Source organism: Herpailurus yagouaroundi, unplaced genomic scaffold (assembly GCF_014898765.1).
Source record: "Herpailurus yagouaroundi ecotype Mexico unplaced genomic scaffold, PumYag 246, whole genome shotgun sequence".
Lineage (NCBI taxonomy): Eukaryota > Metazoa > Chordata > Mammalia > Carnivora > Felidae > Herpailurus > Herpailurus yagouaroundi.
Genome location: NW_024412463.1, coordinates 9,423,136 through 9,443,810, shown reverse-complemented (window position 1 = coordinate 9,443,810; position 20,675 = coordinate 9,423,136). Strand labels below are relative to the sequence as shown.

The following is a 20,675-nucleotide window of genomic DNA, read 5'->3' as shown; positions in this document are numbered from 1 at the left end:
GATATAACCTCCTTACAGTGCTTTATTTGCATTTCTTAGGATATTATAGTCCATGTATATTTTCCTATGACTTTGTCATATGCCTTCTACACGCAGAAAGTCCTTCAGCACCCATGTTGAAGCCCCTGTTGTGCTCGTGTGTAGTAATAGAAGATATTTAATATTTCAGCATAATTTGTTTTATGTGTCCAAGTATAAATTTCTTGTATTCAAGTATAATTTAAAACTTATCAATACAATTAGGAGGAAAATATCCATTCCAGAAGCAAAACCATAAAGCTGCCAAAGAAACAGAAGAAAGCCTTCTCTGCCGAATCACAGAAGGATATATCAAAAGAATGGAAAAATTCATCTCTACTAAAAGATGCTGTAAGAGATAATAGCCTTGGCTTATCTCCTGTATCTTTATCTGGGAGCCCATCATCTATAGAAGTCATGAGATGTGAGTATCATTTTTTTCTTTTAAATATTCAACAAGTTTCTATTATAACTCTGTGAAAACAGAGTTTGAAGATTAATCGTAAATATGTGCCTCAAAATTATAGGTAGTCAAAACTTCATTTTGTGAACTAGTTAGTGCTAGTAACTTAGTCTTTGCTAAGTAGACGTGGGAACGGTGTCACTACGACACTCAAGTTTTTCACGGGAGGACGTTAAAGACCAAATGGTTCAATATGGAAAATATTTAATGCATATTTATAAATTGTAATGTGAAAGCTTAAATCAACTTTTAGGTTTTTAATCCCCAGATATATTTAATGTGAAAATAATGATGGGGATTTCTACTTTTTCTCTTTTACATTTCATTGACAAAAAAGTCTGCAAGGAATATCCTAGTCATTCTGTGGACCCATAGTGGATTATTTTTGAGGTCTGCATTTATTGAAAGATAACCCACAAAGAAAAATTCATATTCTTTGGAGCTCTGGTACACACACACACACACACACACACACTTTTCTAATATAGTAACTATAAGTTTGCACTTTTTTTGTTTTTTTTAAGGATATTTTAAAGCATTTCCAAGTATCCATAAGTTAATATATACTTCCTCCAAAGTAGCTATTTTGTTCTTTACTAGAATATTTTCTCAGCGCCCAGGACCACTGACATCTCAGATAACCGCATACTGTAACAGACGCACATGCCCTGATTTTATCTGAAAACTAAGAGTCCATTTATACTAAGACTTATTTCAGCCATGAATTTCCTCACCTATATATGAAGGATTTAGATAAGATGATTTCCCAAGCCATCTCCAACCAGAAAATTCCGTGACTTTATAACAGTTCTGGCTATGATGTCAAAATACTCAAGATAATGCTTAGGTTGACCATTACAGTGCAGCTCATACTATAGATATTTTTGTCTGAGCTTTTGAAAGTTCTTATAGTTACATCTTAAATGGAGCCATTAATATTTCTCTAAGCCTTACAAATCAAATGATTTTAATATAAATTAAAGTTGATTTATTAGAAGTTTATCTTTTTAAATACAAAGAAGATGAGGATTTGATAAATCATTATAGTCTTAGAGTTTCATCTTACTATTTCCAAAGCAGACATCAATGAGAATACCTGTCATCTGTGTTTTGTGAGGCAATACAGGTACAGAGAAAATAACAGAGAAGGATTTTACTCAGGATTATGACTGTGTAACAAAATCCATATCACCTTATCTGAAAACTTCATCACCTGAATCTTTAAACAGTAAATATAGAGTCGGAGGTCCAATAAAGTCACCTAAAAACAGTGACAAAAATGTATGTGCACGAGAACATTGCTCACCAATTCCACGATCCTTCTTCTTGGTAAGAATATACGCTATTTTCCTCCTTTATCAGATCTGTCTGAAGTGGGGAAATCATTTCCCTCTAATTTTAATCAAGTACACATTGCTTGTCCACCTAACTTAGGGTTCTGGGTTTGGTCTGTGGGACAAGAATAACGTACTGGTAAGTAGAACGGCCTCTGTGAGATTGACAGACTAATTAGCTGTCCAGGAGGAAGGGTGTGGTGGCGTGAGAAGTAGCGAGTGTGTCTCTTCTCCAGGAATGATCACTTCGACAGAGGCACTGCTCACTCGTCTGTGCATCAAAACCACGTAGTTCATGAATGAATGCATATTAAGATGAACAGGGTTAGTGATACAGTGGAAAATTCTTCATTCTTCTCTTGTGTATTGTTACGTGTACCATTTCTTCCTAACGTGTAGGTATGTTCAAAGTGTTGTAAAAAGACATTAAAGATAGGAATCGATTATGGTCAAAGTGAGGTTAAAGTACTATGCCTACAGAGAAGAGTTTTAAGTTGTGGATACTTCGGTACCAGTTTAAAACCCACCCCACTGCCATCCCATTTTGACTTGGGTTGTATAGATGGCTTAATTTGGAGAATTTTATAGTTCTCTGTAGGTCTCTCTATAAAGTTATAGAACTGATTGCCAAGATAGTATAACTGGGTATAGCTGAAAGAGTTCTGAGTGAGACAGAACTGCATTTAAATACTTGCTAGCTGTGTAACATTTTACAGGCTAATGAAGCCCGCTGCACCTCAGTTTTCTCATCTGTACAGTAGGGTTGTGAAAAATTAGTCTGATTGTACAAGCGGAATACCTGATACGTAGTAAGTACCCAGATACATTATTCTCTTGATATGTGTTGACCTCCATATACGGACATGGAATTAATGAATGAGAGTTCGGTGTACCCACAGCCCAGATAGGAGACCTCTGATAAAACCAAACTTCTGTCCTATCACTTTGAACCGAATATTTGTATTTCTGCAGGATTTTAAGGTCCTTTTGTTCTGTTTAGTAGTTTTCACAGAGCATATTTTTCTAACCGAATCTCTTATGAAACCTCCAGTGTGCCAAACAAATAACAGTGGAGCTACACCATGTAAAGCAGACAGGTCTAAGCCCCCCTCCTGGGTAACTCCCAAAGCACCTTTGCAAGGCTCTCAGTTGCAGAACACCAGTCTTCCACCAGGTCACCATCCCACGGTCCTTTGCTGTACCATCCTTCGTGTCCCTGAATCCTTTAGTCCCTCCAGTGTCCCTCCCGTCTTGCAAATCTCAAAACGTAGGGGATTCCCTGCCCACTTTGCTTTCAGGCTACGCTGTGCTAATCAGAATTTTAATTGTTACATATTTATTGGCCATTTGTTTCCCGTTTACTGTTGACTCTGAGATATTAGAAATTTGCTATATAAATTAGTTCTGTCAGCTTATACTCTCCGACACTCTCTGTGATAGTGGCAGTTTTCTCTACAGTTTTAACTGTTACCAGATGTTCTGTTTGTGATCACCAATCTGACGTGTAGTGTATAACTTTGATTTGCATTTTACCGATTAAAAACATCAGTGAGTACTTCATGGTTTTTGGCCATTTTGTGAATTGCCTTTTTTTGCTAATTTTTAATTGTTTGACTTTTTTTTCAATAAACTTGTAGTTCTTAAAATAGTCTAGATATTCTAAATTGCTTATGTATGTGCAGTGCAAACATTCTTTTTCCAGTAGCTATAATTTCACTTAAATGAAAAATTTCCGTATGACAAAACTTGTTATAATGGAATTTACCAGAGTCTTTCTGTGATCAAGAAATCCCTCAGCTATGGTCATATTTTCCTTTCTTGTAAAAATGTTAGTTTTAACTTCTAGGTTTTCAGTCTTTCTCGGGCATTAGTGCAGCATCATACATGAAGTGCCCTCCTTTGTCCATCGTTCCTAATGCTAATCTGGGCACAGCCTAGGCAACCTGGAGGGCCAACTGCTGGGCAGTGTTCCCTGTGACTAGCCAGTCTGTCTCTGTGCTAATGCCCCATTGCTGTCGTTGGTATAGACTTTAACACTTGCAGGCTGTTTCACCAACCCCACCCCTCTCATTCTTTTACTTAAAATCTTCATGGCCCTTGAATCATCCATGTAAATTTTGGAATTACTTTGTTTGAGGGAAGAATGCCATTTCCTAGTATTGATACTGGGTGCTTTCTCACCCATATATTTTTCTTTCTACATTTTGGTGTTATTGCCAAAAAATGATGCCAAATCTTCCACAAAGAAAATTAATTCCTGTATCTTATGGATTTTCTTTTTGCTGTACTAAAAAAAAAAACCTTAAAATTTTTTTCTGGGTTTTTAATGTTTTTGCTTTGTATAGAAACACTATGGATTTTTATATCTCCACCTACCTTCACTAATTTTGTCATAATTCCCTGCCTAGGTTCTCTTAGATTCTGGATATAGACAGTTACTCATGATAACTTGTGCATTTCCCATTCCTGTCCTTATACTTAAGTTTTTTATTGTTAAGGTGACTGTGACCTCTGGGGAAATGTTAAATAAATGCCATACTAGCAGACACACTTACCCATCGTTTTTGGTAGATACTTATCAAATTAATGTTGTAGTTGTCCAAGGACTTTTTCCCTTTTTGTTATAAATGGGTGTCGAGTTTTAGCAGCAAATGAATTATTCCCTGGAAACGTAAGTAGTTTTGGTTGAATATTGTTGTGGTTTTGTTTTGGGCTTTAAATAATTTTCTAATTTCCTTTGGGTTTCTGTAGGTCTTGCTCATTCATAGCCCAGGCATACTCCAATTTATAATACTGTTGTGCATAGAAAAAATAATAAGTTCCGTGGTGCTTACATAAGAAACACATAATTTTCCACCAGCTATTCAGATGGAAACACAGTTTGGGGAAAAAACAGTATATCAAAGTTGAACTTGCACGTAACAAAGAAGATCACATACAGGAGCAATAGAGGTTTGAAGGACACTATAGCCATCAGACTTAAACTAAGATGGTTCTTATAAGAATCAAAGTACTGGCCCTAAATAATCAATATATTTTAATATTTTTCAACGGTTATTACTTGAAAATCTGATGTTTAAAGTATGCAGATCATGGAAAAAAGTTGAAATTTTTGAAATGAGAAGTTGTAAGTTCTCAAATAGTGAAGATATAGTTGCCGAGCCACTGACATGTATTTGTAATGGGGACTTTCTGGTTCCACGATTATTTAGGAATCGGTTGAACTTCGTGCCACTACTGCAGTCCATAGCCCATCAACAAAAATATTTTTAATAATCTGTAAGACACAGAATGGTAAATGCAAAATTTTACAGCTTGGCGGAGGAGGGCTGGGAAGGGACCTAAACAAAAGTATCTGAAAAAAGAATGGACGTTTGCAAATTGACTTGCTTTAGGGTTTGAGAAGGATGATCAAAGGTGAAGCCAAGAGGACTTACAGAATTTTTCCCCCCAATTTCTAATACCTGTTTTAGGGAAATCATTCCGCATCTCCACTATCTATGTCTAGTGAAGGAAGAGAGCAAATACGGTGCGACATTCCTTGTGACTCTACTCATGTATCAGGTTTGTAGTCACAGCATTGCTTTAAAAACAATATTGTTGAACTACTATGCAATTTCACTTTCTAAAGGAATTACATTTTAAGTCATACCATTTATTCAATATAGCTAATGTCAAATTGAAAATAAGCTGGAGAGAATTGAATGTACAGCTGCCTAAAACAATGCAAATAAATAACTGAAAGGCTTTTTTAATAAAAGCAAGAAAATTATTAGGTTCTTTTTGATCAAGATTGTAGCACTATTGTTTTTTAACTGTTCCTAAGGCCCCACACAGCATTTTAGTCGCAAACGAATGTACATAGAAGAAGATAATCTAAGTAATGCTGATGTAGTAGAAGAGGAGGAGGAAGGGAGAGTATACTTGCTTCCCAAAAAACTATCCAGAACTGAAGACACAGATGATCACACTTATAAAGGTAGGTAGATCAAATGCCTGTGTCAAAATGCAATTAATTGTGGAAGATGGTTTTTGAGATCTTAAATGATACACACACACAATCCCCTTTGTAAAGAGAACTTTGGATGAGTCTCCTAAGGATGATGCTCTATCACCTATCACCAAGTTCACTTTATGTGAATAATATAGTTAGTAAGGGTCTTTGTGCCCTAAATCTTTATAATTCTATTGCTGATTACCACGTTTTACTAGAATGTAAATTTACAGATATATTGGTATGTCACTAAATATTTGGTTATTAACATGGAAATAGTTAAAAAAAATAACCATTCCAAAAAACATTCCATTTCACTGTTAACATTTTTGCCTCAATACCCATGCCAAGAGAATTTTTTAGAAATGAAAATATTTTTAACTACCTTTTATGTCATATTATTAGATCACACATAGAATCTGAAAATAAGATTTTTGTCCTCAGCCTCATGACAAGTAAGGCTAAATTTGTAATAATGCATATCTTCAGCTGATTGTCTCCATTTTTTAGTATCTGAAAGTATATCTCCGTTATCAACAAATGACTTGTCTCTTCCTGCGGAGAGCTGGGAAAGTGAAATTTCAGGTGTGGGGATGATGTGTGAGAAGCTCAATACGGAATTTAGGAGGAAATTTCATGTAAGTTACCATTCTTTAAATGACAATTTTATACCCAATGAAATAATATGCCACCTGTCTACTAGACTAGCAGCTCGTTTGATCCTTTGGCAACAACACACCCGTTTAGGAACTCGCTTTTCCTCACGGACTGGTGAGAATCGGAGTGATTTGTCTTCTAAGCCTGGTTTCTCTTCTCAACTCTGTGCATTTTCCATAGTCTTTCTTTTCCTAGATTCTTTATTTTCCTTTTCAGTTTACCATTTTGACCCTTCCGTGCTTTTTCTTTTGGTCTGAACAATTTTCTTTCCGTGCCTCATGTTTTCATTGCGCGGAGATGACAGCTAGCAAGGTTGCTGCAGTCGAGGAGGAAGCCAGAGGAATCCTCTCGCACTGCTTTACCAGGTCACTGCTCGTGGAGCCTTAGCCACTGAGGCTCCAGTGAGATGATGTTTGCAAAAATACTTTTTAAAACAATTAACTCTTGTTTTCTCCACCTACCTCTTTATCTCACATGCCTGTGCTGGGAATACTTGTCTTCGCCTCCTGTTAACCCGTGTGGAAAAACACCTTTTATCGTCAGCCCCTCTCTTGTCTTTTTCCTCCGTCTGAAATAAGATTCTGTATATTTTAATTATCAAAGCACAACCTATAAACAGAGAAGCCGCCCTGATTTATGTGTATCTGTTCTGTTCTGCATCTGGCTAGATCAAGCAAATATATGTTTTTGTGGAAGACAGTCATTCTGAGTGTGAATTTGGGCTTTGTTCCTGAAGAGAATTATAATACTAGCATTTTTATAAATAGAGTGTGGTGTCCTTATGGAAACAATGATCAATTCAATCCTTAGAATTTTCTTGGTGGAACCAGACACTGCCCTGACTGAGCTTTTTTTATTAACACTTCAGTTTAAATCACCAAGTTTTTCATTTTTCACTTCTGAGTTTTTCTTAGTCATTTGCATGGTAAAGGCTTTGTTATTAACAGTCTTGGTTAAATTATTATTTTGTGAAGAGTTTTCAAGTTAAAAATGTGTTTTTCAGATCCGCCAAAAAATGATGGATTATTTTGCAAAGCAGTCTTGGAAAACAGCTCAACAACATCTGACCAACATGAACCATCAGATTCAGGAGTACAGGTCTGTACTAAAAGCCTTTTTTGCAGTCTTGTGAATGCTATAGTTTAAAATTTTTTTTCATTTTGTTTCCTTAATAGGATCAAAAAACTCGATAAATTCCAATTCATCATCATAGAGGAGCTGGAGAATTTTGAAAAAGATTCACAGTCTTTAAAAGATTTGGAGAAGGAATTTGTGGTTTGTGCTTTTAAGAATTTTTTTAAAGAGCCACACTCAGGAAAACTTCTGTTAATTTTGTTCTTTAGAAAATTGTTTTAGGGGTGCCTGGGTGGCTCAGTCAGTGAAGCGTCTGACTTTGGCTCAGGTCATGATCTCATGGAGCATGAGTTTGGGCCCCGCACCGGGCTCTGTGCAGGCCTGCTTCGGATTCTGTGTCTCCCATTCACACTCTCTCTCTCTCTCAAAAAATAAACATTAAACATTAAAAACAATAGTTTTAGGTTTCATATACACACACTTACAGACTGAAGCTTATGATGAGTACCTTTGATAATATGGGGAAAACCCTGAGACAGTGTATGACGTCTAGAATATGCTCAGCATCTAGCCAAGTTTCTTTAAACTAGGAATAGGAACATAGGAATTCTGCAAGTTTTATTTTTTGTATTTTTAAATGTAGGAATTGGGAGAGAAGATATTTCAGAAGTACAGTGCCTATCAAAAAAGTGAGCTGCAGAGGTTGGTGTGGCATTCTTAATGACTATGACCTATATACACTTTCAATTTTTAAATATAAATGTAATTGCAATATTCTAGCAATTCAAAAGTGACTTCCTCTGCTAGGCTTCACCACTTGAAAGCGTCACTGGACAAAAATGTCTTCTACAACACTGATTACGAAGACGCTATTTTTACATCTGAGGTACAAGCTTTTTTACACTCCTATAATCGATACAGTTTCGCTGTGAAAATCTGACGGTAAACGTCATGGATGCAATACTGCTTTACAGATGTGCTCAATGAAGGAGGACATGAAGGTGCTGCAGGAACAGCTTCTGAAGGACACGGTGGGTCGGCTGCCCCCTGGGGTTCACGTGCTTCCGTCTCTTGTAGCGGCGACTTCTTCCACAGCCTTTTCTCCTGTGGGGATGGAGAGAGGCTTTCAGCCCAGTGGGTTTAGTTCTTTAAACTGGAATAATGGGAGCAAGTCTAGAGTACGATATTAATAGAGGTGATTTAAATGAGTCCCTCCTAAGGGAGTATCAGTTCGGAAATGTTTACATGAGCTAAAAGAGTAACTTCTTTGTTCTGTACCCAAGCACTGTACCCGGCAGCAGGCCTGTGCCTTCTGAAGAAGGTGTGCCAGGACAGAGCTACCAGAATGGCTGTCTGCTTGGACAGCAGGACTCCATTAACTTAGATTGGAGGATGAAAGTAGTGGACTTTGATCCAAAGGTCTAGTAGCCCAGCAGCTGCATTCTGGGGGCAAAGACCCTTGGCGGGGAGGGGAGGGGTCCAAAGGCACTGCTCTCAATGATGGCAGACATTTTCCATGTAGACTCGAAGACTTCCTGTACACAGAGCACTAGTGTACTTGCTCCCTTAATAGAACCTCAGCAGACTGTTGTGGCAAAGACGGTTTGGAGGGGAGCAGTCTAGAAAGAAATGTCAACAGCAATTTGGGCTTTAAAAGACCAGATCTCTACACTGAGCGCCTAGAATATCCGTGTTGAGCCCTGAACTCCGGAGACACCTAGGAATAGATCCTGGGGGGCTAGATAGAATGAGCGCTGATACAAAATACCTTTAGGTGTTTTAATTTTAACAAAATTAAAAGAATCCCTAATAACAGCTAGCTTTTTTCTTTCCGTTTGATGGTTTTATAGTGATCATTTAAAATCTAAGTGTGATTTTCACCCCCCTCCCTCCTCCCCCCCCCCCCCCCGGCTATAGCAAGAAGAGGAGCTTCTCAACGTACGCAGAGGACTGATGTCATTATTCATGGCTCATGAAAGAAACGTTCATGTGTGATGTCTGGGTGTTAGCAATTAGTTGTAGCCACTTACCCCTTTTTGTGTATACCAGGAAATCCCACAGTAGCTCTACCGAGAGAAAAACAGACGTCACCCAGGCAAGAGTACTTTTGTAGGAGCCTCCAAATCCAAAGAAATTGTTGTCTTATGGATGAGAAAGAACCACTATAACATGACTCCAGCCTCAAAAGACCTTTGTCTGAATAGTACTGTTCTTTTTTTAGGGAAAAATTTTGGGAAAACCAAATAGTGAAAGGAATTTTGCTTGTTTCTGTAGGACTATTTATGTTGGACAGACCAATCTTACTGAGTTAAACTAAAACTTACCATATAAAATGTACTTTTAAATGAATACAGTTTGGACTAAATATAAGGTGTTACTAGTTCGGAGTGTACTACATGCAATAAAAACTTGGCCCTGCTGAGAAGGGGGAGAAGCCTCTGATTTCAGATGCTTACCGGAGTGAGAGTCTGGCCCACTGCTGGAGAGTGTATTTATTCAGTTATGGCACCTGTGTTAGAAGGCATTAAACAGCCTATAAGAGTTCCTGTATTTTCTAAATATTTTAATTCCAGGTAGATACCTTAACTCCTAAGCATGCTCTTTTGACAAGTACTTTTTAAGCTCCTACTATTCACTATAATATTTTGCTAGAATACAAAAATACACTTAATATATTAAAGTTGAAATAAATGCTGTGCCACTTGGATAAGGATCATAAATAAAATGTTGTGAATCATTTCCCCATTTTACGAACATCGGATCAAACAAAACATCCTCGTACAATCAGACATCTGAAGTATGAAATTAAGCAGCCTCACTCACTATTTTAATGGTAGCAGAGAATTTTACTACTACCAGCATTGAAGTAGCATGATAGAAGTGGCTTTTCTCAGTCTGGACAAGCAGAGGAAAACCCTTTCCATCTTAGCTTTATTCCATTACTGATAGGGTAGCGGCATTTTATGGCACGAGACAGCGACAGCTGTCTAACAGTAAATAATACTCGGAGGAGTTGCAACTCCGTGTTTCCCTGCGAGACATGAGAGCTGCTCGCATGACGACCCACCTCCCCGCGCACCTCCTCTGCGGCCACACTCACCGTACGTGTACGCCAGCCCGAGTGTGAGCTGTGACCTGGCCAGTGCCAGTAGTTGCTCCCCCTCTCAATCTCCGTCTCCAGCCTTCTTATCGCGCTGACCTTTGTCGCGTCTCTCCAGCTTGCTGTCTAGAGTAGCCCTGGGCTGTTCACGCCACCACTGCTCCGCTAAGCCTGTTCCCTTTCTTGTCTGTCTTTCCTTCCTTACCTATTCTCGGCTCTTCAGTCGAAAAGAACTCTCTCCTCTCACTGCATCCGCTAATTCACACCCCTCATTCCACAACCTGAACGTCACTGGAGCCAAGTCATATAATCAAGCTTAAACTTAGGACGGCAGATTTCAAATGGCTGCTTGGCAATCCTCACTTGCCCCTTTTAATTGGCTTTGCCTCTTTTCCGGAGTATCATTGCATCTCAGTACCTCTGTCCTTAGTTCTTCCCCCTGTAGCTGAGGGCCTCACTTCCCACTTGCCCGTCCTTTCTCCCTGAATCCTGACAGGTTACCTGTCAATACCGGCATTTCCCAATTTCCCACATGTTCCAGTGGCACATGTGCCTCTTCATTTAAGGACCGTCCCCACCAGTGCTCTGCATCTGACCGTCTCTGGCATCTCGCTGCAGGGTGTGTGGCCCACACTTACTAACACACACACGAAACAAAACAAGGCCTTTAGCACCAAGCTCCCCTCTGACTGCTGCCCGTCCCGTGTAATTCTCTACTCACCTCCACACAGAGCATAGGGAAAGAATTTTCCCCAGTTGCTATCTCAGCTTGTACACTTCTTGCGTGCGCCTCACCTTCCCTCAGCCCAGCTGCTTTATTTACTATTTCCCCGAAACGACTTTTTATCAAAATCATCAGTGATTGATTTTACCAAGTTTAATCTTCTTCTTAACTCAGCTTCTCCGTGCTTTGTCACCCAGACTTGGCCTGGCATAGTTTCCATTCCTTGTCTCGCTCCTGGCTTCCCCTTTACCTCTGGATGTGGGGCTCATTCCTCAATCTGTACTTCCTCCTTAGGTAACTGCATCTGGTTCCACGTAATCACCATCTCTGTGTTGATGACTTCCAGATGTATCCAGGTTCTGACCCTTGCTGTGGACATCAGCATCTCATACACACTCGTTATTGACAGTTCTAACAAGCATCTCAGGTCTCAAAACAACCCTTGATTTCTCTCCCTTGGCATTCCTTCTCAACACCAAAGGAAAAATAAACATCGTCTCTCCAACTCAGTGAATGTCGCTTTTAGCCACCCGACTATGCAAGCCAAAACCTAGAAGGAATTTCTGATTTCTCTTTTTCCCTTAACTGCAACTAAGTGGCCGCTTAGTTGATCAAATCCTGTGGATTTTACTGCCCAAGTATGTTCCAAATGTGTAATTTCTGTCACTTGCACTGTCACTACTATTGACAGTGTCACTATTTCTCACAGACTACCATACCAGCCTCCTGAATGGCTCTCCAGCACTCACACTTGCTCCCACAACACTTTATTTACTTTGCAGTCAATACATTCTTGCTAAGTCATAAATCCTAGCGTGCCACTTCCTTACTTGAGACTCCAGTGACTGCATCCTCTTAACTAATGGGTCAAAGAATAAATCAAAGGGAGATGAGAATATACTTTGGGACAAACAGAAATGCAGCATCATGGAACTTCTATGACACAGTGAAATCACTGAGAGGGAAGTTTACAGCTGCAAATTTATAGAAGTTAAAGAACTCCAATCAGTAACCCAACTTTAAAAAACTAGGAGAAAGAGTGACACCCAAAGCTGTTAGAAGGAAGGAAATAATAAAATACTGGGGATTTAAGAAAAAAACACAGAATAGAAAAGCAACAGAAAATCAAAACCAAAAGTTGGTAAACCATTATTAGACTGAGATACACAGAAGACTAAAATTTCTAAAATCAGGAATGAAAATTTGGGACATTACCACTGACCTTAAAGAAACAGGATCATGAGAATACTATAAAGAGTCATATGGCAACAAATTAGATAATTCATGTGAAAGTGGTGAATTCCTAGAAACACAAACTACCAAAACTTACTTCAGGAGAAACAAAATCTGAACAGTCCTATAACACGTGAAGAGATTGAATCCGTAATCAACAAAGAATTCTACCATGTATTTAAATAAGAATTAACACCAGAAGATAGAAGAGAGAACGTTCCTAACTCACTCTATGAGACCAGCATTCCCTTGCTCCCAAAATCAAAGACATCACAAGAAAACTACAGACCAGTATACTTTATGAACGCAAGGTAAAAATCCTCCACAAAATAACAGCAAGCTGGATTCAGCAGCACATTAAAAGGAATGCATTTAATGAAGGAGGTGAAAGATTTGCACATGGAAACCATGAGATGTCAGTAGAAATTAAAGATCTGAGTGGAAAGACATCTTGTGGTCGAGTGGAAAACTTAATATTGTCAAGATGGCAGTCCTCTGAAGTAATTTACAGATTAAATGCAATCCCTGTCAAAATCCCAATTGCCTTTTTGCAGAAATAAAAAAGCTGATCCTAAAAATCAAATGGAAACGGAAGGGGCCCCACAAAGCAAAACAACCTCAAAAAAATAATACAGTTGGAATACTCACACTTTGTAATGTTAACACTTAACTACAAAGCTACATCAATCAAAATAGTGTAGTGACTCAATAGGGAAAGATACCTAGGCCAGTGGAATAGAGACGGTGGTCCAGAGGTAAGCCTGCTCGCCTGTGGCCAACCGAGTTTCCTCGAGAGTGCTAAGCCATTTGGTGGGGAAACGAACAATCTTTAACACATAGCTCAGGACAGCTGGCTAGCCCCATGCCAAGCAGTGAGGTTGTGCCCTGACCTTACACACACATAAAAGATAAACTGATCCAAAATTCTTAGGAAAGTACAAATTCTTAGGAAAAAACAGGAGTAAGTCTTCATGACCTTGGATTTAGCAGTGGAGTCTTAGATAAGACACCAAAAGCACCAGCAACATAAAACAAATGGGACTTAAAAAAAATGAAAACCTTTGTGCAAAAGTACTTTAATAAGAGTGAGAAGACAGCCTACAGAATGGGAGAAAATGCTTGCACATACCTGATTAGGATCTAATATTGAGACTACATAAAGAATTCTTACAACTAAGCAACAGAATAACAAATGACCCAATTAAAACATGGGCGAAGGACTTGCGTGACCATTTCTCCAGGGAAGATGTACACCTGGCCAACCAGCACACGGACATGCACAGGATATCATCAGTCGTTAGGAAATTGCAAGTCAAAACCATAACGAGATGGCACTTCACACCCACCAGAATGGCTAGAGTCAAGGAACAGAAAACACGTGTTGGCAAGCTTGTGCAAGAATTGGAACCCTTGTGTTTCTGGGGAAGTAAACTGCTACCAGCCTCTGTGAAAACCAGTTTGGTGGTTCCTCAAGAGTTAAATGTGGAATTATCCCATGATTCAGCAATCTCACCCTGTGGTATCTACCGTAAGAATTGAAGACATATTTAACAAATACATAAGAATGTGTACCAGTCACAAGGGCCAATGTGGACATGACCCAAGTGGGCATTAAATGAATAAACATATGTAGTGTATCTACACATGGACTATTTACTCAGCCACAAAAGGAAGAAATACTGATTCGTGTTACAGTGTAGACGAGCTTCAAGAACATTATGCTAAGTGAAAAAATAAACATGAGGTTACACCATAGAACTGGACTATTATGCAATCTCCAGAATATGTAAATCCACGGAGACAAAGCAGATGAGTGGCTGCCAGGGGCTGGGGGAGGGGGAAGCTGAGGAGAACCTGCTTCAAGGGTACAGAGCCTCTTCGTGATGGAAATGTTTTGGAACTAGATAGAAGCGGCGGTTGTATGGGCTTGTGAGTGTATTAAATGCCACCAAAGTGCACTCAACATGGTTAGCTTTAGGTCGTCTGAATTTCACCTCACTTTACTTAAAAATGAAAAACCACCACCCACAAAACCTCTCCAGAGGTGTCCTTTGCACTTTACAACCCACCTTTATAGCGGGACCTAAAGTCCCCACGTGAGCTGGCCTCTGTCCCTTTCCTCACCCTTATTTCTTACTCCTCTCGTTCAGACTTCAAGCAACGTGCCTTGAACAATCACATTCCTACCTTAGAGTCTTTGTTCCTGGGAACTTGCTGTCCTTCAGGTCCCATGTAAGTGAGACCTCTTCAGAGAGATCTTCCCTCACAATCCTGTTAATGTTAATATCACTCCAGAAATTTCTTTCTTCTTCCCTTCCATAACCCCACTCCTATAAATCCTACAAGAACAGGAAGCCTGTCTTATTCACTTGTGAACAGTAACTTACACCACTATTTCCAGAACCTAAAAAGTGCCCTAAAAAGCCAGCTTGCAACAACGTGAACAAGTAAGTGAACAAATGTAGCATTTCTAGATAGGACTTTACTGAAACCAGAGAGGGCCAATGTACCTAAAACTCAGACCCTCAAATTTTATGGAGTTGCAGCATTCCCATTAAAATTGATAACAAAATATTAGCCAATCAGCCACTTGAGCCTCTGTTAGAGGACACATACTGTGCTCCACTCTAGACACAGATGAGTGAGAGATCAACCCTTTCCTTTTACTTAAAAATGAAATTCAAGGTAGTGATGCAGAATCCTACGGACTTCCATTTGCTTGGCCCCTTGGAAGAAATGTGTAGGGGTATCAATTGTGCATAGATGTTATCAAAGAAGAGGTTATATTTTTTTATGGCTGGGCTTGTAATGTTTAGTTTGGGGAGGTTTTAAAACACATCAGGTCAAAATATCCATGGAAATATTCTAAAATAACATCTAGAGGAAAAGAATTCAGTACATCCCCCCGCCAGGAATACAGATGTTTATTTTTTAGTGTTTATTTTTGAGAGGGGGGGGGGTGGGCAAAGAGAGAGGGAGACAGAATCGGAAGTAGGCTCCAGGCTCTCAGCTGTCAGCACAGAGCCCGATGGGGAGCTCGAACCCACGAACCAGGAGATCATGGCCTGAGTCAAAGTCAGGCACTTAACCGACTGAGCCACCCAGGCACCCCAGGAATCAGATGTTTTTAATGAGGTTTGTCTGTTGTGCTATCTTGAACTTCAGATACTATAATTTTGGTTTATGCTGCAATAGCATTAATTTTAAATGCAAGGGACTTGGAGGGGTGAGGGTTTTCACACTAATGAAATGCCTGCCTTAACATCAGTAGGGCCTTTACTAGTCACCTAATAAAATGTGCATGTTATGCAAGTCAAGTACTGTCAGTATGAGATTACAATGAATACTGATGTTTGGGACAGATTTCACGTTTAAGCAATTTTAAGCTTATTTAGAGACAATGTAGCTGTTTCGCTTTGTTCTGTGTAGTTGATTTTTAACATTTTCTATTATATATTTATTTAAACTTAAGAAAAATTAGAGCAGCCGTTGGTAAATTATCTAAAAGACCATACAGGAAATGTTTTAGGCTTTGTGGACCAATAGGAAAATTTGAGTGCCAGAAGCCGAGCTATCCAACCGGCCTGATGGCAGGGCCCGGGCGGTGGACCGATCGGACTGCAGGGCAGCCTGCCAACAGTAAAGCTTCTTGTACTCCGGCTTTTATGTAATCTTGCCTTAACAAAAGTACCTGGGGAATTACGTGTTGGGGAATTGCCCTCGACAGGCCTCCTGGGAAAAGAACCATTGGGAAAGTAAGAAGGTTCCGCAAGGAGACTGTGCGGCCCTACATTTAGCCCTTGCCACCCCCTATAAAGACTCCTCTACCCAAAGGAAGGATAGCCTCATACATTTCCCAGCCAAGGAAGGAACAAATGGATTTGAAAGCCCCACTCTGGCAACAAAGGAGTGTATCTATGGGCACAAGTTACTCCAACCTCTAGGCCCACTTGGCCCCCAGGAGGCATTCCAGATGATGACTGAACCTAGTCAGTTAAGGTACAGAATGGTTCATTAGTTCCCAGGTGCATTGTCTCTCTGAGAATGTGTAAGGCGTGGGTTCCTAAGGCCCTCTTGGCCCCCTTCTAGCACCTTGGACCGAGGTGAACACTTTTGTTCCTCAAGCCACAAGTGGTTCAGGGAAACAACTAAGAGGTCATGTCCCTGTAACTGTTCCACTTGAGGTGTTGAGAGATAAATGACCTTTCATGAAAACAGCAAGGCAAATGCTTTATAGATTATAGATAAACGTAGATAATGAAAATAATGTAAGAAATTAATAAGCAAAGGGCAGGAGGGAACGTTATGAGAAAATTACCATGTTATTCCTTAAAGGGTGATTATACATAGGAACATTTTTAGAATTAGGTAATGCCAGAAAACATAGATGACGCACAGTACAAGGAAATTGCTAACAAATAGGCCACGTTTGCCACAATAAAGCGGCCAGTTCAACACACTGCTGTGGTCTGTGTTCATTTTTATTTTTGTTCTATTTTTTTTTTTTTCACTTTTTTGCCGACGCTGTTCATCCTTCGGGAACCCCTGGACCCAATGGAGCAGGACTCTGGCATTTGAGGATATATATAGGTCTTGTATAAACATGTCAAGTTGTAACCGTTTAAAAATGTACGATCCATTTTTAGCCTGCAGGGCATTAAAAGAAAAAAAAAAGGCAGGCCAGATTTGGTCTGTGGGCTGTCGTTTGCAAGACCCCTAGTGTAGAAGAAAACTTTTGAAGGTCAGCGCTCTTCTTTATTATAAATTTCTTTCTTAATTTATCTTACTATTTAACAAAAATAGTGATTTAAGTCAATTTTGCATTAGCAGAGGCTAATGATAATGTTAGTTAACTAACACAGAAGTACGACTTCTTGGTCCTCCTATTTCAAACATGTTAAAAATAAATGATCATTATAGCCAATAATTTATATTTCTTACCTGGATTGCAACTTAACACCATGTTGGTGTAGGTGTATCGCACTTCCTCAACCAAACCGAGCCGTAAAGTGGTAACTATTCCAGAAGAACATGTGGAAGAAAGAGAAATTTTGCAGCATTAGTATAACCAAGCAGAAACGTAAATCCTTGGCTCTACAGACGTTACGAGAGAGACCCAGATGCCACCACATCCTGATACCACAGAAGGCGAGCAGACCCTCTGAGCGGTACTCGACTGTGCGGATTCCGTCCAGGGCTTCATTGCACAGTAAACTGGAGGTCCACGGTGACGAACTCGGCTCCAACCTCCGCACAAGGCGTGAGGCTCCCAGCTGTGGGAGGGAGTTCTTCACCCAGCTGTCAACACCACCTGTTGGCCGGTAACCCACTCACGGTTACCGTCCACGAACTCATACTCAGTTCTTTAACAGCGAGTGGAAAGTTCAAGAAAGCAGAGAAGGAATCATAACTCCCATGAGGAAACAACGGAAGTAGAATTCTGATCACAATAACACATTAGGAAATAGTAGCAACAAACAAACGTAAGAGCAAGGTGTGAGGTGTTCCCGAGACCGTCTGCCACACCGGGGGTCACCAGTGTCACCCGGTTCTCTGGGTGGAAGGCAGGGAATGGACCATTCTCTCAGGGCACACACCTGTGCTGAAATAACACTTTCAGTATATGTCTGTTTGAAAAAGAATAAGCTGCATTTAGAAGGCAATAATGCATATATAATAGCATGTTTCTAAGAACTATTAGCATTATGCACATCCAGCTTTCTCTCCCATTGCCTATTGTCAAGAAAGTGTGATTTTTAGAATTTCCCTGTTCACCTTCTTTAAAGGAGATTTAACAGTTGAGATGAAAGACTTAAAAGTTATTATTCTAAACATAAAACAAGATTGTTTTTCATAAAGCAGTGGACCTGATAGCCAGCAGCTTTTCCATTGTTCAGTCTAACATCATCTAAATATGAGCTAGTGATCTGTTCCTGAGATCACTATCAATAAGTCCACAGAAAAATTAATTTATGGTAAGTCACTGTTTAGAAATATTTTCATATGTTCTGTTGGACTCTCAACATGTTCAGTTTCTTACCAACATCTCAGAGGTTTCTTTCACACGAAAAACTGAAAAAAATCTCTGGAAAAGAACCTGGGTAAGTGGAGATTAGAAGCATGTGAGACTAATGATATTATCAATAGAATTAGAATTCTCCATTACTGGACTTGAATTTGCTATTAAAGAACTGTGGGTACGTAGCTAAAATCTTGGATTTTCATCTCCCAGAATTTAGACTTGTAGTTACCACATATTTCCACAAGATGGACTTCTTGATGTTAGGGTTCTGGGCTCAGGGGGCTTCAGACATTTCAGTTGTCTAAAATTTATTCATGTTGTATAATTTCCAAGCCCCTTTTAATGTTTAAAAATGTAGTTTTTACAAAGACCTATAATGTACTATTTCTCCTATATTGGGTTAAAACTTGGTATTTCTAAAAGTGACTTAATTTCCCCCATAAAATAATCAATTACGGTTTTTAAATCTGTTCAACTGCTTAAAAACAGAATTTCTTTAATGACTTCCTGTTGTTACTTTAATAGCTGATCTTATTTTGTAAAAATTAGAACAAATGATTTGTGAAGTCAATGCATAAAAACCTCATTAATGCCTCCCAGTTGTGGAGAACTGTGATAACTCAGACACTGTATGTGATTGTTATTGAATAAGAAGGCAGACGTGGTTTTTCCTAAGTCTCAAGGCTCTTAAGTACGTACACTTTCTCCTCAAATTTATAGAACACATGTGCGTTTATATACACATGCATGCGTATCACCCATTCCGTGACATTTATACGCTGCTTTTTCATTTTGTTCCTCCAGACAGGATAAGAGACATCCGAGATGGCATACCAGAGCCTTCCTTAGTGCAGGGTGGACACACTCCATTCACAGTTTCAGTTCATCTCTTGACCTCTAGGATAAGAATGTGAACTTCAGAAATACAATTTAAAGGAACAGTTTATGATTAAGACAACGTAGAAGTTAGATATTGTTGCTAAAAATTTTGATTACAATGAAGATGTCTTCTGGTTTTAGGATTATCTTAGAGCCCTCGAGCCTGAACCACACCAAACCCTCCATCGGGTATCCTGTATCTTAACTTTTGAATTTACCCATTAGTTACGGAACTGACTGTACTTGGGCAAAACTACCTGAACACGTGTCCCATCTGCCAAGCCACCTCTAACCAGAGGCCTAGTTTAGCCATCTTCTAAACAGGACCGGTCCCTTCTGCTTTGGGGGCCAGGATGGTTTCGAACAGAAGGACCCCTCTCTGTTCCTCATTTCATAGGAAGTAGGTGGATATTTCTATATGAAAGAGATGGAAATCATAGTGTTACACAATCTGGGCCCCAGCTAATACTTTAAATGGAATAAAACAAAGTAGGGAGCTGCTAGTATGTGCTTTAGAATAGGTTGACTGGCCACAAATAATGGCTTATGAATACAGTAAATACAGGTATATGCTAAATACACCATATATATATACATACACATAAATGCTCACAAAAGCATAACCAGGCTTCTGGTTAGAAAATGTTTACATATCATCTCGTCTCACAGGCAAAGAAATTGAGGCTCCAAGAAGTGAACCGATTCGCAGGAGGTGACACAGCAAGTTAAGAGGTAGCTGGAGGTTTGTGACCAACAGCGATTGCTTTCAAAGAGTCGAATTCAACCAACTAGCACTGTGTTTGCCAGCAGCCAGGATCCAGCACCTGTCCCTTAGGACAGGGTGCTGCCACGAGGGCCGAGCAGCTTCCATGGGCACCCTACCCGCTTTGGTCATAAAGCAGTTGAACAGGAGAGTTCGTGGGAAGCAGTGAGGCCATGTGTGCAGGAGGAAGTCATAGGGGACACGCACCTGCTCCGGGGCTCCCTGGCGGGCCCACGAGCAGGTAACATTCGCCGGATGCATACAACACGTCGGTGCTGCTCCCGCATTTAGAAATTACAGCCATGTGTTGAGAGAGAGGGAGAGAGAGAGAGACAGACAGACAGAGAGAGCGATGATCTTCCTAGAGAGAAAGTCGGAACCTTGGTGAACAGCCCGGAGCTGGGATTTAAGCCA

At 39.8% G+C, this 20,675-nt stretch overlaps 1 protein-coding gene across 1 annotated transcript in view; it reads left to right on the top strand.

Annotated features, from left to right (window-relative positions):
• The window catches only part of SYCP2 (synaptonemal complex protein 2), a 68,918-nt gene extending 58,637 nt beyond the window's left edge, over positions 1-10,281 (top strand). Inside the window, exons 32-42 of the mRNA XM_040459749.1 lie at positions 244-442; positions 1,608-1,810; positions 5,289-5,379; positions 5,642-5,794; positions 6,320-6,447; positions 7,470-7,564; positions 7,642-7,741; positions 8,184-8,242; positions 8,348-8,426; positions 8,515-8,571; positions 9,458-10,281. Of these exons, the coding sequence (XP_040315683.1) occupies positions 244-442; positions 1,608-1,810; positions 5,289-5,379; positions 5,642-5,794; positions 6,320-6,447; positions 7,470-7,564; positions 7,642-7,741; positions 8,184-8,242; positions 8,348-8,426; positions 8,515-8,571; positions 9,458-9,535 (1,242 nt within the window). The 3' untranslated portion in view covers positions 9,536-10,281. The remainder of the gene's footprint in view (positions 1-243; positions 443-1,607; positions 1,811-5,288; positions 5,380-5,641; positions 5,795-6,319; positions 6,448-7,469; positions 7,565-7,641; positions 7,742-8,183; positions 8,243-8,347; positions 8,427-8,514; positions 8,572-9,457) is intronic.
• The last annotated feature ends 10,394 nt before the right edge of the window (positions 10,282-20,675 follow it).